Source organism: Grampus griseus, assembly GCF_964374135.1.
Source record: "Grampus griseus genome assembly, chromosome: 7".
In the NCBI taxonomy this organism is placed as follows: Eukaryota; Metazoa; Chordata; class Mammalia; order Artiodactyla; family Delphinidae; genus Grampus; species Grampus griseus.
Genome location: NC_139001.1, coordinates 29372925 through 29389286, shown reverse-complemented (window position 1 = coordinate 29389286; position 16362 = coordinate 29372925). Strand labels below are relative to the sequence as shown.

General features: G+C 38.6%; 1 protein-coding gene across 2 annotated transcripts in view; it reads left to right on the top strand.

Annotated features, from left to right (window-relative positions):
• Positions 1-16362, top strand: part of ADAM23 (ADAM metallopeptidase domain 23) — a gene marked incomplete at both ends in the record, with an annotated part of 161994 nt that overhangs the window by 115346 nt on the left and 30286 nt on the right. For both annotated transcript variants that reach the window (XM_082658689.1, XM_082658690.1), the window contains 8 exons: positions 1214-1377; positions 2395-2479; positions 3240-3330; positions 5663-5711; positions 8021-8120; positions 11438-11509; positions 12104-12193; positions 13505-13585. In XM_082658689.1, the coding sequence (XP_082514815.1) occupies positions 1214-1377; positions 2395-2479; positions 3240-3330; positions 5663-5711; positions 8021-8120; positions 11438-11509; positions 12104-12193; positions 13505-13585 (732 nt within the window). The remainder of the gene's footprint in view (positions 1-1213; positions 1378-2394; positions 2480-3239; positions 3331-5662; positions 5712-8020; positions 8121-11437; positions 11510-12103; positions 12194-13504; positions 13586-16362) is intronic.

The following is a 16362-nucleotide window of genomic DNA, read 5'->3' as shown; positions in this document are numbered from 1 at the left end:
TTTGCCTTTTAAACAGTCCAAAAGTCTCCAATCATGTAAACACTCATAACATATGATACGTGGTAGGCACAGCTGAGCAGTATAAAATGGGTGCAGGGTAATAGAATAGCATGTAGCGTTAGGGTTGAATTTCTGAAAGCCAGTTATCACCTGCTTTATTAATTTTCTTTAATTTCAGCCCTTGTCAGTCTTCTCAGAGGAAAACTATAAATGGATATGAAAAAGAGAATATTAAACACACCTTTCCCTCTGCCCCAGCTGTTTACTTGGTAGAATCTCTGTGTTTGTCATTTCACCATGATTGAACAGAATCACATCTTGCAAAGTGTCTTTTTTATTTTGATTTACCATACAAGGTTCTGAAGCTGACCAACTAATTTTTTTTTTAAAGACATTACACTTCACTCACTCCCTGTTGTAAAATCATTATAGCTTCACGGTGATTTAGGCATGATAATCTTTCCTTTCCTCAGTGTGTTCTAAGATCATCCATTCTTTTCTTAATTAGCTTGAAAATAGGACAAAATGACAACATTCATCAAAATTGCTTACATGTGTGAATTATTTAGCTACTGGGCCAAAAGCAGAAAAAGAGAGCAGAAAATTACAATTTAAATATTGTGAGTGATGTCACCCTGTGGTGAGGGTGACATAGGTCATGTAAGTCTGCTTTTCCCTCCTTTGGCCTCAGATCGTGATTCTCTTCCACTGTTATTTTACTTTTCATACAGCAAGGCTTCCAAGGGCAAAAGCCAGCCATGGTGTTAGTGCTTGTCCAAGGATTTAGTGATCTGTCCCAATCCTGCAGGAGTAACTGGTCATATCACACTTACTCAGAACCAGTATATCAGGCTCCAACCTGTTACCTCCTATGAGGTTTGGAAGGGTGATTTTACTAAACCCTGTTTTGAACTTACGTCCAGACTTTAGAATCGTGATACTCCTAGTATAGATCCCCCAGTGAGATGCCTGGCTGCTAAAGATGCTGATTTGGGATTGAAGTAACTTTATAGGAGAGGCTGAGTTGTATGATTGTTCTTTCTTTTTGCTCTTGGAAAAGAGAAAGGAAAGAAGATTCTCTCTGATGAGCTGATTCTGACGTCGTGTTCTCCTCTCACCTCCCCTTCCTGTCCTTCCGCTGACTCTGAAACACTGATTGTGCATGTTTGACCCAGTGTTTTCCTCCTGCACCTGTCCTGTTGTATACCCTCAGATTTACAAGGAGCAACTTAATACCAGGGTTGTCCTGGTGGCTGTAGAGACCTGGACTGAGAAGGATCATATTGACATCACCACCAACCCTGTGCAGATGCTCCACGAATTCTCCAAATACCGGCAGCGTATCAGGCAGCATGCTGACGCTGTGCATCTCATCTCGTACGTATCCCCAGCCCTTGGCTTGACGTTGATCTTTATCCCTTTATTGTATCAGTTAGGTTATATATCAATAAATCAATCCTGAACAAGTTTGAGGTTGATTCCTCTGTTACATAAGAAGCACAGAAGTAGGCTGCCCAGTGCTGGAATGGCGGTTCCACAGTCATGAGATTTACTTTCAGAGCACATCTGTACCCTCAGACCTTCCATCCTCAGGGTCAACTCATGATTCAAGACAGCTGCTGACACTCCAGCCTTCACCACAGGCAGCAGGCATGCCAGGGAGGGAGGATTGCGAAAGGGCCCTCCTTCCAGCTGAGTTAGCTCCTTCAAAGCAGATTTCCTGAAAGCCTGCACACATCACTTTCACCAACAAATCATTTGCTAGATCTTTTTTAAAAAAATTTTTATTGGGGTATAGTTGGTTTACAATGTTGTGTTAGTTTCAGGTGTACAGCAAAGTGAAAATGAACTATTGACTGAAATTGACGTTTCATCTCTAAGGAAAAGGGGTGCTTTGCTCACTTTTGATATCATAAATTGCTCCCTTCCCCCCCTGGTGGCTAAGCTGTTTTCAGACAGTCCTCTAACGTTCTGTCCTGGGATCAAACCAACCAAAGTCCTCCTTCCTTTCTTCTCACCTGTTACTCTTTGCTTTTCTCTCAGTGTTTAATCACCAATTTACAATCATCAATATTTTGTATAACTACTATATAGTCTCTACTAGAAAAAAGTCAAGGGCTGTGGTCTGTTTATCTTTGTGTCCTCAGTTCCTGTGCCAGTACGTGATGCTTAGTTAGGTGATCAATTGATGTTTGCTCAACTGAGATTATTTAACATAACATTAATCTAAAGGTATTTATGATAACATACATTTAAAGGTATTTAAAATACAGTTTGATTTTCTAAAGGAGGGTTGGTTTGGGGTATTCAGTGTAGGACAATAGACATATTTGCAGAGAGTTGAAATACAATGGTCCCTACATTGGTTTCCTAATAGCACTTATTTTTCCTAAGGCGTGTGACATTCCACTATAAGAGAAGCAGCCTGAGTTACTTTGGAGGTGTCTGTTCTCGCACAAGGGGAGTTGGTGTGAATGAGGTAAATGTTATCAATTTTCCTAAAGTAGAGCTTTATCTGTGCATCTAGTCTCTTTCTTCCCCATGGCCTAGCTTACTTCCCTTTTCAGGCCTGTTTTAGAATGATAATGACATTGAGACTATAGCATGAGTGGTTCCTATTAGTAAATAGAACCCAAAGTGGTCTTTGGGTTTAGAAAAGAGGTAATTGTTTCATATCATAATGATAGTTTTTCATATTTATCAGGCAGATGCAAGCCAAAGATTGGCCCAGAAATTTCTTGGCCTCTATAGATACGTTTTTATAAGCTTGTTTATCCTTCTTTTATGACTTTTTTAAAAAGGTATTTGCTCTTCTGCCTATGTTAGGTTTAACACATCCCAAAAGTCGAACCAACCAAATCTAAACCTTGGTCAATACCTGAATCTATTATACCAGGTTATCCCAGTAGCCATCATTCAGTGGAGACCTCTCTTGACAGATTTGTAGTAAGTTGAATTTATTCTTGGTTTGGTATGAACTGAAATGGGGCACAGCCTTTTATGATTTTATGTTTCCATGTGAGAACATCAAGTTCTGAGAGATGCCACATAGTGAGAGAGGTTTTCTGCTTCTTGGGCCCAGTTGCAAGGAAGAAGCGATAAGGAGCATAAGCCGTCTTTTGATGCTGTGAGGCTCTACTTAGGGGACTGAGATGAAATGTGGTGATGACTAAGAAATAATAACTAGCTTTGTGCCCTCTCTCAAATGTTTCCCACACACTTTCAACTCTGAAAAACAGTATGGTCTTCCAATGGCAGTGGCACAAGTATTATCGCAGAGCCTGGCTCAAAACCTTGGAATCCAGTGGGAACCTTCTAGCAGAAAGCCAAGTATGTACATTGACCTTCTTACTTTCATGTGCCATTCTGTCTGTATAATGCATGTCCGGTCAATAAAGAAATATTTTTCATTTCTAAGTCATAATTCCTTAACTGTAGTGTATTCCTTCCTCTAAACAATGGTAAGATGAGCAATTTAAGGTAATTCTTAATCTGTGTGGGTTGGAGGAATGTCCCTGTCAAAGTCCATAAAATCATACTTTCTCAGGGCGTGATCCGCTCTTTCTGACACTGCAGGATGTTGGGGTGGGTGGTGGTGAATACTCGCCCTCTGGATTCTAACCAGTTGAGTGTAGCCACAAGATGTCAGTGAAGCTCCACCACAAGTACAGTTGGATCAGAAAATAGCTTAGACCTAGAGTTAAAAGGAGCTCAACCTCTAATTAAACGTACCCGTCTACTTACCTCAAATTAAACTTACCCACCTAGTACCATCAGAAACATTGGAGAAGCTTCCTGTACAGGCAGTCCCGTCCTGGAACTTGTAAACATGGGGACAGATGATAGAGGATAACTCTCCTCTACTGGGCAGGCAGGCCAAGAGAAGCAGCCACAAATCCCATCCAGTAGGAAAACACAGCTGGTGACTGCTGGGTGTCACTCTCCTCTTTGACCAGAGGAGATGCAGATGGAAAGACAGGGCTGAGATTCTAGTGGCGAAGTGTTGAAGGCCCACAATAATTTTAGGGGGCCCTTGAACGTTTTTAACTTCCTTTAAAATCGGTATAAAATCCAACTTGGATTAGATTCCTCTTTATATCAATACACTAGCAAAATATAATTTCTAACACACTTTTGTGGCAGAAGGCAAAAGTGCCTAGGGCACACACAACGAGATCCTGTGGAAAGAAAAACCTGAGGTATTCACTCCTAATCTGTTACCTAGGAATTAAGTGGAAATCTACTCCCCTCAGTGAAAATATCAGATGCTAGGAATAAAGGTCCCCCTCTCTACCACAGCCTCCCTAAAGAAGAAGAGGACAAAAATCTACCTTAACATTATCCTATATTTTGTACTTTTTGACTACTATCAAATAATTGTCATTAATACACAGTGTTATGGAAACTTGAAGCAAAATATATATCCAGGGTGTCTTGATTTCCTTTAAGGGCATATTAAGTCATCACTTTATGGGTACATTAAGTCTGGTGGCATTGAGCAATTCTCCACAAACTTTCATCTATTAATTTCTTGCTCAGAGTATTTGCTTTCCCAGGGAAACACATAGTACACATCAAAGGAAGTGATTCAGGTTTCACTGGCTGGCATCAATACCTGAAACCAGAAAGGAGTAGAACCAGGTTTATGTCCTTGTTTGAAAAGCCTGGAGCCAGGAAGAGGCCAGTGCTGGGGGCAGCTGAGAGATATTGCTGAGTCAGGTGATGGAGTAGGGTGAGCGATAGGCTTCATTACTAATGCCGGGCATAATTCCTTCCTAAAATTCTTTATTCCTTTGTGAATTGTTTGTTTAGGTAGATTCGTTCTGTACTTTGAATTTTTAAAGATCCATTTGGAAGTCTTTCTTTAAAAATATCTTTGTCTATCATAGGAAAGAGAATAGGAAAAAATAAATGAAAAGGACAGCCCGTCACAATACCCATATGTCCATCTGTCGTATCTATGTTAAGTTTATGGTTGTTATTTAATTTAGATGATTTTACATTTCTATTTTAGATTTCTCTCTTTTGCTGAACCTTTTCGCTTAGTGTTCTTCAAGTCTCTGGCTGATTCTTGCTTTGACTCCAGCAAATTGAATTCTCTCCTCTAACGTCCGGTGTGGTCTGTTAGCAGGACTTCAGTGAGGGCTCATTGCATTTGTGCAGTAGAGCTTTGTAGTTCCCAGAGAGCACACAGACCACCATCTCATGTGAGCCCCAGAACCACTCTGGGAGACAGAGAGATGCATTCACATTTTAGAGGTGGAAACACTGAGACCCAAGAAATGCTAAGTCACTTGCCTATGAAACTCTCTCATCACACAGAACTTGGACTAAAACTCAGGCTTTACAGTCTCTAGACCAGGTACTTTTCATTAAACATTGGCACTAGGAACTTAATTGAATTCTCTGAGTTACAAAAATGGAGAGGCGCAATTTTATTTCTTGCAGCTGTTGTCTTAGGAAGCAAGCTATAGTGTTGGAAAGGGAAAAGAAATATTGATTTAAAGGAAATAGGTTTTGTTTGGTGAGACTTCACATTCTGTACCTGTCTGACATGGAATTGGTAATAAGGAACTATTTCAAGAGCTGTGATGCAAATTAAAGATGTGACTTTTGTTGTTTCCCTCTTCTTTTGTTGCTTTTTATTGTTTCATTGGACTAGAATGTGACTGCACAGAATCCTGGGGCGGCTGCATCATGGAGGAGACGGGGTAAATTTTCATTGTAAATGCATTTGTTATATACCTTTTACTGAAATTGTTACCTATAATTAGATACACAGTCTCTCAGGTACTGGTCTTTTAGGCTAAGCCTTAGAATAAATTCAATAATTCATTGTCTGATACTTTAAAAAATGAAATGGCTAGTTTACTTTATACTTTAATTTTTTATTCAAAGTTGGTAATAAACGTAAAATAAAGTAACCACTTCTACATCTATTAACCCTTAAAGGAAGCATATGATTAAATGCTTCTAAGTTTAGTGGATGCATTAATTTTTTAGTACAGTTAGGATAAAAGCTGGTTGTCTAAACTGTCAGTGAAAACCAATTTAGTCAACAATTTATATTTTAAGGAACTCGTAAGTAGACATGTTTACTGTAATAAAATTGTACTGCATTCCTTATATAATCAATAAAGCTTTTTTAAACAAATTAAGACAGATTTATCGTGTCTAGGTGGTCTTCTACTGCTAGACATATGAGTAGTTGCTCACCTAACTCCTGTCTCCTATTGTAGATCATTTGGAAACTAGAGGGTTGCTGTTGCATCTGTGAACCAAGGCCTAGAAACATTGCCCTCTTTCCCAGGGACCCCTGCCTCCTGGGAGCCACTGCCGCAAGGCCTCCTAAGCTAGAGCCCACTCCTAATAGATAGAAGAGGTTTCCTCACTCATGTGTCTCTCCCACTTCCTTTGCCCATGCCAGACATCTGCTCAACACATCACCATTTCTGGTCCTGCCCCCTCCCTGTGATCCCCGGTTGCCAGAAGCCCTGACCTACTTTTACAGAGTCCCTTCCTTATTTGTGCACCAGGAGTCCGGGGAACAAGAGGTGTGTGAGCATGAAGCCTTGAGGAGAGAGTCAGCCTTTATGCTTGCTACGTTAGAACACATGTTTCTAGAAAAGTAATTTAAACTTGAAACCGTTAGCTTTCGTGCTCCCCCTCCCCTGAGGCTTCCTACAGACGGTAACACCATTCATAATACAGGTTTTATCGGGAGAGGCCTTCTGTCTTCTAAGCTTCCAGTTTCTAAATAGATTTTTAGACTGACTACCCATAGGATATAATAAAATTATTTAAGCTTAATTTGTATTTTCTCAAGTATATGTTTCTACATAGTTCTTGTAAGAGATCGCTGTCAACAATGGTAGATTTTACCTGCTTCCATACACTACCCTCATACATAAGGAAATATAAATCTATTGGATCACATCCTAGAATAAGTGACCTAGTACTCTCAAATCAAGTACTATGACAAATATGTCCAAGGAATCAATGTGTATGACTCAGTTTAACCTTGACCATACATATAATATTCCCCTATATACTGACACAGTGATAGTAATTTGATTAACTCACAAAGAGGTTCACTGTATTCCTGCAAAATCATGAATATTACCAAATAGTATTTGAATTTGAGAATAAGGAGCTATTACCTAATTCTAATTCAGAAGGCGCTTACCCTAATTCTGTTTTGACTGTGTGTATATACACATAAAAACATATATAGTCTAACACATCTCTTTAGGGTTTCCTTGTTTACCTCAGTTGTGTTGCTGAAGCCTGCAATACATAATCTTTAATCAGTTGACCCTCACAACTTCCTTCTCCAAAGTAAAATCTAGTAGGTTCCCAAGTTCCTTTTATTCAGGACAGAGGCAAAAAATCCCCCCCAAAAACCCTGCTTATCTTTACTGAGACAGAGCGAATAAAAATGACTACATTTTTTTTAACATCTTTATTGGAATATAATTGCTTTACAATGTTGTGTTAGTTTCTGCTGTATAACAAAGTGAATCAGCTATATGTATACCTATGTCCCCATATCTCCTCCCTCTTGCATCTCCCTCCCACACTCCCTATCCCACCCCTCTAGGTGGTCACAAAGCACTGAGCTGATCTCCCTGTGCTATGCGGCTGCTTCCCACTAGCTACCTATTTTACATTTGGTAGTGTATATATGTCAGTGCTAGTAACCACATTTTAATATACAGCCTAGATGAAGTTTGGGGATGAACTTTTCAAAAACTCTTTCAAGCCTGAGCACAAAGGGACTTGACTGCTAAGGAGATTGTAACATAGCCCCCCAAATCTGTGATTTTCATTGAATTTCTATTTTAACAGACTCTACCACACATACTTACTTAGTAGTTTGAACATAAGTGCCTTGTCAAAGTTTGTGTAGAATCATCTGGATGCAGAGTGATGATTTTATTCTAATTCAAGGGTTTTAATTTTCTTCTCTGATGACTGCTTTTGGTAAATTTTTTACATAATTGATTCTTTATTTCCTCAGGGTATCCCATTCCAGAAAGTTCTCAAAGTGCAGCATTTTGGAGTATAGAGACTTTTTACACAGAGGGGGTGGAGCCTGTCTTTTCAACAGGCCAACAAAGGTTAGTAATTTAGAAAGTGTAATTATTTCTCCAATTTTTTTACAATGGAATTATGCCAAATATCAGATACTTGGCTTGGAAAGCAGGTTTCTTTCCAATCAGATTAATATTTAGTTATAAAAGTCTTTATCACGTTAAAGATTAAGTCTCGTTTAAATGAATTACAAGACCATAGTTTCACTGTTCTGAAACTCTGGTGTTTCAGTGCCAGCTGTACCTCCTCTTGGCCCTCCCCTCCAAAAAACAGACAGTCCTTCAATTAAAATATCTTTGAGATGTTCTTGTTGGTGTCTTCATTTGCTGCTAAGAGATAGTAGGTTAGATTAAGATACATTACTTTAGCCCATTTCTCTGACAAAAATTCTATTTCCCCTTGACATTTTCTCTAGGGGTATAACTAATTTCTAGGCTTTTCTTACTTTCTTTTTTTTTTTGGCAGGGGGCGGTATGTGTGGTCCATTCTCCCAGATAGAAAGCATTACTAATATCAGCCAGCCAAAAAATGACCCAAAGTATTTATGGACCCCATAAATACAGGCATATATATATATACATATATGTACATATATATGCATATATGTATATATATATGAAGAGATATATATATCTTTACTTGGGAAGGTCCACATTGTCAATTGGCATTTCATTAAAATTTATATACACAATGTCATATTCTCTTATCAACAATTCCTTAATTCAAAAATTCTGAAAATTGGAAGTATATTTTATGAGTTTGCAGAAAACATAGTGGACGGTACAACTTATCCTAAACTGAAAATCTTTATTTATCCCTCATAGTGTAAGTATTCTTAAGTCTTACTGCACAAATGTTAATGTGTTTGATTATAGGGTGTATACCAGACCCCTCAGGGCTGTTATATAGAACAGGGTAAATGCATCATACTTTTCTAAAATCCAGCAAAGCCAGAATTCTTAAACTCACAGGCTATAGAGCTTTTGGATATGGGACTGTCGACCAATAACATGTTTAGAAACGAAGTTGCTTAACAGGCAAACGGACAGGATTGATGAGAATTAGAAGATGGCATAGACATTCTAACATTGCACATTTCATATTTCTTTTTAAGATACTACATCATAAGTCAAATATAATCCATTGCTGTACAAAATGTTTAATAACTCTGCAAATTGAGAGAGCAGTGAAATCATGTTAGCCTTTTTTTAAAAAAATCAGTGTCTGATGTCGATAACTGTCAGAATAATTTATTCCTATCCCCATAATTAAGTGATACTGCTAAGTTAGGGATGATACTTTGATGCCTGACAGCTGTATAAAATCTCAGTAAGGCTGCAGAAAAAGAAACAGGAATTTTAAAGTGATCTTGCATCATTAAACTCAGCTCCCTACTTTTCATGGCATCGATCTCAATGCAACAGAGTGTTGCACTCAAAGCTTCAGAGTGTTTAAAATGGGTGCAGTGAGTAATAATGAATTAATGTGAGCTGTTGACATTTCTGAATTGCAAAGTACATGGCTAATTTTACCTGCCTTGCAGCTCACCAGCTAATTATAAGCATCATGCCTGAGGAAACAACACTGAGTTGTTTGAAAATACTAAGATCTCTAGTGTGTGTATAAGGATCCATCATTAGATTTCTGAAATTGCCTGTGAGTAGAAAGCAAATTATTCGGATAATGTGGAAACTAAATAAAAATACACATACATCTTCAATTTTAAAAATTAGTAAATATGGAATTCTTTCTTTTTTTTTTTGTGGTACGCGTGCCTCTCACTGTTGTGGCCTCTCCCGTTGCGGGGCACAGGCTCTGGACGCGCAGGCTCAGCGGCCATGGCTCACAGGCCCAGCCGCTCCGCGGCATGTGGGATCTTCCCGGACCGGGGCACGAACCCGTGTCCCCTGCATCGGCAGGCGGACTCTCAACCACTGCGCCACCAGGGAAGCCCTGAAATTCTTTCTTTTTAAACAACATATATAGAAAAATTTTTTAAAAGCTGCTATGGATTACAGTGGAATAATTTATATGTATGTGTGAAAGAACTGACTTTCTTCCAAGTGTTGTAGCCAGTGGATGTATGTATGCAGGTTTTATGTGTTATTTTCACATTATCTAAGTGCATCTTTTCTGTGCTCTGGGAACCTTCTCAACTGCCATGTTTGCCATATGGTTTGTGATAGTGACCTGTCTCAGGATGGAAGAAGAGTCCTAAGAATGAAATCGAGCAGTGGGTTACATGGGAGTCCTGATATAAAGCACTACTCATGTTCCAGTCTGCCTTTCCCTTTTCCATTTTCTCCTCCCTCTTGATCAAAATATCACAGAGATGAGGACTGTTGATTTTAGTCATTGGCTTTTCCCATGGGGAAGTCCCATCCAAGTATCGTGGAAAACTTCCTTGCTCCTTATAACAATTTTCCTTTCCTGGAAGTGGAAGGAGGATCAGATCTTTCTTTGGTGGACTCAGTGGAGGGCAGCTGTTCCTTGGGTGTGTGCTGCTGTCTCTCGTATATATGGCTCTGAGCATTTGGGTTGGGATGTCCTGTTCTAATCTTCACCTGAGTATAGTAGATATACACAGAAAAATCTTGCCCCAGGTGATGGGAAATAGGAATGTTTCTTATAAATAATCAGCTGCCTCAACAACTGGTCTGTAATACAGTTTATTTGGCAAGCAAGTTCATAACACCAGTAGGGTGGATTATTCTAGAAATTTGACTCTACCATTGCTCCAGGAATGATTGAGAAATTTCTATACATCTGGGCATATGTCTGCACATTTACTTAATATGATTCAGCCAGTGCAGATTTCTTTTCACTAAGAATGATGGGCATGGATTTCCAGCAACAGTTTTTTCCCCTAAGTTTATTTGCATTTACTTGATGGCATATATCAGATTTAGCTGTGAATGAAGCATTTTTATCTTCTTGACAGTTTTATATCTTCTCAGCTGCCTGGTTATAAGTCAACAAATTAGGTATCTGTGAGTCTTATTAGCGTGCATTTTAGCTCCATTAGCAAATACGAAAGTGATCTATTCCTCCTGACAGCTTATTTCTCTGAAAAGTAGCTCTAATGGTAGAGGTCATCTCTGGAACCCACTACCGGAGAATCCTCCAAGAGATAATACCCCATTTAAAATATGTTTTTTAGAAGTGTTATTAATAAATTAACAGTGATTCTCACACAGACACATTTGTAAGATGCCATAACAACAGATCACAGAAGAATACCACATGATGGCTGATTACAAGGCCATGTGTGTAGCCTGATTGGAGTGTTGATTTTCTGTGATGAATTAAAATGGTTTCCCTTTATCTTTCTAATCTCTTTCAGCTATTTGAGCCCACAGAATGTGGAAATGGATATGTGGAAGCTGGGGAGGAGTGTGATTGTGGAATCCATGTGGTAGGTATAAGAGATCTTTTCTACCTTCAGCACATCTACCCAGAGTGCAGAAGAATAGCGTTAGTGGGAAGTCTGCCCCATCGTTCACTGTGGTCTTAGTGCCTTTATTCTGAGCTCTCTCATCAATGCTTAATCCTAGCTCAGACACGTTAGAATTAATCATTGGCTCTGTCTGAAGAAACCTAATGGATTCTTCTAATCAAATTCGTATCTCTTAAAAATTCATAGCTCATATTCATCTCAGACAAATTTTACTAACTCATGAAAATTCTTTCTGTGTTGTATATTAGTTTTGTCTTTGTAAAACTAGATTGAGTATTAAGAATACAACAGAGCTAACCTAGGGTTGGGTGCCTGCTAAAAAATAAGCTTACTTTTTGGTAGAGAAGCCCCTTCTTAGAAGATCGTACTTTGCTGAGAAGTATAGCCGGAAGGAATCTATCATTGCTTAAAGTGGTTCATTCTTTCCTAAAAGATTTGCTTACTATTATATACATCTCCTCACATGGATTACGCATAAGTTACATGTGGAGAGCATGTTGAATGACCAGTGGGTAGGTTTCCTCACTTACTCACGTGAAGTGTTTTCTCTAGGAATGCTATGGACTGTGCTGTAAGAAATGCTCTCTCTCCAATGGGGCCCACTGCAGCGACGGGCCCTGCTGTAATAATACCTCATGTCTTGTGAGTTCTCTGACCGTTTCATCTTTCTTACCGTTGACATATTAGCCAAATATCTCAGTGTGTACATTGAGTATTTGTACAACTTGTCACAGACTTGTTGATCGACACTGTGCATATTAGCCTGGCAATTTTGTAGAATCAATAAATCTATCCAGATTCTGTGGGTTACAACGATTATCTTTACTATGATTCACTACCAACCATTCTATTCTCTGGTACCTCCCTAAGAAAATATATCTATAATCCTTCCAAAATAAACATTGAGAATTGCTCTACTATCATGAGTGAAAACCAAATTAAATAGTTGAATAGAAGAGGGACAATTCTTGTGGTCTTTTTCTAATAAGCCCTACTTATAACCTTTTTCTTTAAAACTCATCCTAATTTATTTTAGACCCTGAGCAGAAAACCTAGTGCTCATGTTTTTACATTTGATATTTAAAATCACTTATAAAGGCAAGAAAGCTAGATAAGGTGGTAATATATGTATGTATGTATGTATGTTTATATATGTATATGCACAACTTGTGTATGTGTGGACACACAGTTACTTCCATCTTTAGAGACCTCTGGTTAATTTTTAAAAAAAATGTTTTTTAAATTTTCCTTTTTCTCATCTATAAAATCTCTAATATCCTTTAAAACCATAAAAGTATATGATTTAATTTTATCCAACACCAAAGGGATGTTATGCATGTGGCAATCTAGGCGATTCTAGCTTAGTTTGTACTTGCTTATGTCCCCAACCAGATTATAAATTGCTTGAAGATGATGGACTCTTTCCTTCATCTTTTACCCACCCACCACCCAGAGAAACAAAATGCCTTGTATTCAGTAGGCATTCACTGGCATCACTGAAGGAAGTTCATATGAATTAGTTGAAATCTGCCTGTGTATATTTAGCTAAAGCAAGACTAATATCCAAGCTAGTTGGTAAATCAGTGCAGGTTGGGTGTGCATATCAGTCTTCAGAGAGATCCTAAATGTTTATATTTTAGTGTTCTGTTCTTTTGTCTTAAGCCACACCAGTGTTTCTTCTTTGCATAATTGTCATCGCAATGTTTCCCAAAAATAATACTCTGAGATAGTGGGTTTTGAAATCTGAACATGTAATGCCTTGGTTAATGATTCATATTTACTACACAGAGTGGTATTTGGGTATTATCTTTATCCTGGAACTATCTTGCTGATTCATAAAAAGAGTTTGGCGGTGGTTATGAAAGGATGTCATGATTGTTGGTGAATATAAGAACGTTAACTCTTTGAAATATTAATTAATACTGGTTCCTAACATTGAGTTTTGATTTGCAGTTTCAGCCGCGAGGGTATGAATGTCGGGATGCTGTGAATGGGTGTGATATTACCGAATACTGTACTGGAGACTCTGGCCAGGTATGGCAAACTGAGTTTTAGGTAATGCATCTTACTTGCAAATACATATTGTAAAGCTTTCAGTTTGGATTACGTGTGTGAATATGATTTGGTTCTTTTGTTTTTGTTTTGTTTTGCTCTGTTTTCTAGTAATTTCTAGCTCCTCCCATGCCTTTATTTTAGGAACGTTTATTGTGGTTTTTTGGACCTAAAAAATCTCTTTTCTTCCAAATTTCCCCTTCGTAATTAGTTCCCTTTATATTGCTCATATCCAACGAATTGATTTTTCTTTCCTGGTCCCCACATCTAAAACAGTACCCTCACACTGATAAAGCTATTTTCAAGCATTTTTAAGCCACAAAACCCTTTCTTTTTTTTCTTACATCTTTATTGGAGTATACTTGCTTTACAATGGTGCGTTAGTTTCTGCTGTATAACAAAGTGAATCAGCTGTACGTGTGAATATATCCCCATATCCCCTCCCTCTTGCGTCCCCCTCCCACCCTCCCTATCCCACTCCTCTAGGTGGTCACAAAGCACCGAGCGGATCTCCCTGTGCTATGCGGCTGTTTCCCACTAGCTATCTGTTTTACATTTGGTAGTGTATATATGTCCATGCCACTCTCTCACTTCGTCCCAGCTTACCAACAAAATTTTGGATGGAAGCCCAATGTAGAAATCTGGGAAGAGTAGCACTGCTGTGGTTGAAATGGGATTGGGAGCAGAAGTCTCCCTTCCTGAGCTCTGTCACCGTCTCGCTCCACTTATGAAGCCCTGGCTTCATGGCCCACACACTTTGGCATGATCTTCTTCACATTAAAATTATCACATTATCATTAAGGTTGCCTTCCGGCATTCCTTCTTTAATTTTTACATTTTTAAACATTTATATTGTGTTGTTTTATGTCTTTATTTGTCATTCAAATGATCATTTGTGGAGCCCCTGCTCTGTGACAAGCACTGCTGTGAATGCTGGGGTATGGGAGGAATTGAAATAGAAAAGTCCTTGCTCTTACGGGGCTTGCATTCTGCTGGATGGAGAAAGGCAAATAAATGAACAAAACCCCAGTGAGTACAGAAGCATGGCTTCTTCAAGAGATGGAATGAAAGCAGGGATAGCTGGGGAATAGTGGAAACAATTCAGAGGAAATCAGGAATCAGGCAGGGAGGGGCTTGGTAAGAATTTTTGACTTCATTCTACCTTCATTTCTTTCTAACGTTATTTCAAGAGCATTTTCTCATGCTGTGACACAGTTTTTATAGATATCCTCTTTACAGTTGCATGAAAGTCTGCCATGTGGATTTACCAGTCACTTCTCCATCCGGTGGTGGTAGATATTTAGATTGTTGGCAGTATTTCATTATTATGATTAATATGGTCGTGAATCTCTATGCATTTTTAAGAGTGTTTCTTGTTTGGAGTTAGCACCTTAGGACAAGTTCTCAGGAGTGGAGTTACCTATTGCCAGGTAGGGCTTCTGGTAGAGTACAGTTAGAAGCCAAAATATCATCTTTGCTATTGCAAATAGCCAAGTTGAAAGCCATAGCTTAGTGTGAGGGCTAAATGGGCCTCTTTATAGATCCCAGACTCAGGCTATAGCAACACGTTATTGACAAAATTGGGCCTGGAATGACCTGTCGGTGCAGAGCCAGCCCTTGCCTTGTATGCCACGGAGGAGCAATAGAGAGAGGATGATTGATGTGAGTAGGCAGGAGAAGGATGGCAGGACCAGGCCAGAATGCCAAGTTACTCTTCTCAAGTTTATCAAATCAGCCAGCCACCCAACCCAACCGTTCACTCTACCTGCCTGGAGAATCGAGTACAGGAGCAGAGAGTAACTGGAGTTACACTGAGTTCCCCTCCCTGGAAGGAAACGTGAGGAGAGAAAAACAAAGGTTCCTAATTAACCTTTTTGAAAGGTTTTGATATGTATCATCTGAGGCTCGATTCAAGTGGATATGGTACAAAGGAATGGTACAGTGAACTCTATTCAGGCTGTTATTCTTCTGTGATTTTTATGCGTATCTGTTCTTATATATAAATATGTAAATAGGTTTCTCTGCAATTTTTAAATAATATAGTGGCAGAATGTAAGAATTGTGGATTCAGTGTTTTATGACAAGTGTACTGACATTCTTGATATACTGTTTCACTGAGTTATATTTTTAGTTTTGTAGAATAATGCTATTTTTATACCCATCATATATGGTTTTGGTTCTGTGTGTTCAGTTCTTTTAAAAGTACAGTTTTTTCATTTCAACCTTTAACTCTTGAATTGCCATAGACTTTACAATAAAGATATTTTTTTAAAGATGTGAGGAATGTGTTTTGTTAGTACTATGAAATACATCATCAAAATGGGAGTATAGCACAATTTAAAATAAGTACATTTAAAGGCTATTGCACTGTGAAAGCCGGCCTCAACTGAACCTTCCTGCACAGCATAAAACTGGGGGCTCGAATGGCATTTAGAGACCGAATCCAGAGCTCTGCTCACAGGCAGAATAAAGTACACAGATTTATGGTCCCTCTGCTTTAAACATCTCCAGACAACGAGAGACATCCATAATTTCCTTTGTTAAACATTTCAGTGATAAGCAAGTGGCTTTTATTAGGCTAAACGAAAAATAGATTGATTAGAAATCTTCTTCCATGTAGCTGTGACAGTTTATAACAAGAGCTTTTTTTTTCTAATTAGTGACTCCTACTAGTTTTTTCCTCTTGAAACATCGCAAAAGTCAAATATGAAAATTGTTTAGCCCCTGATGTACCTATTCTAGTAGCAACATTTCTTTTG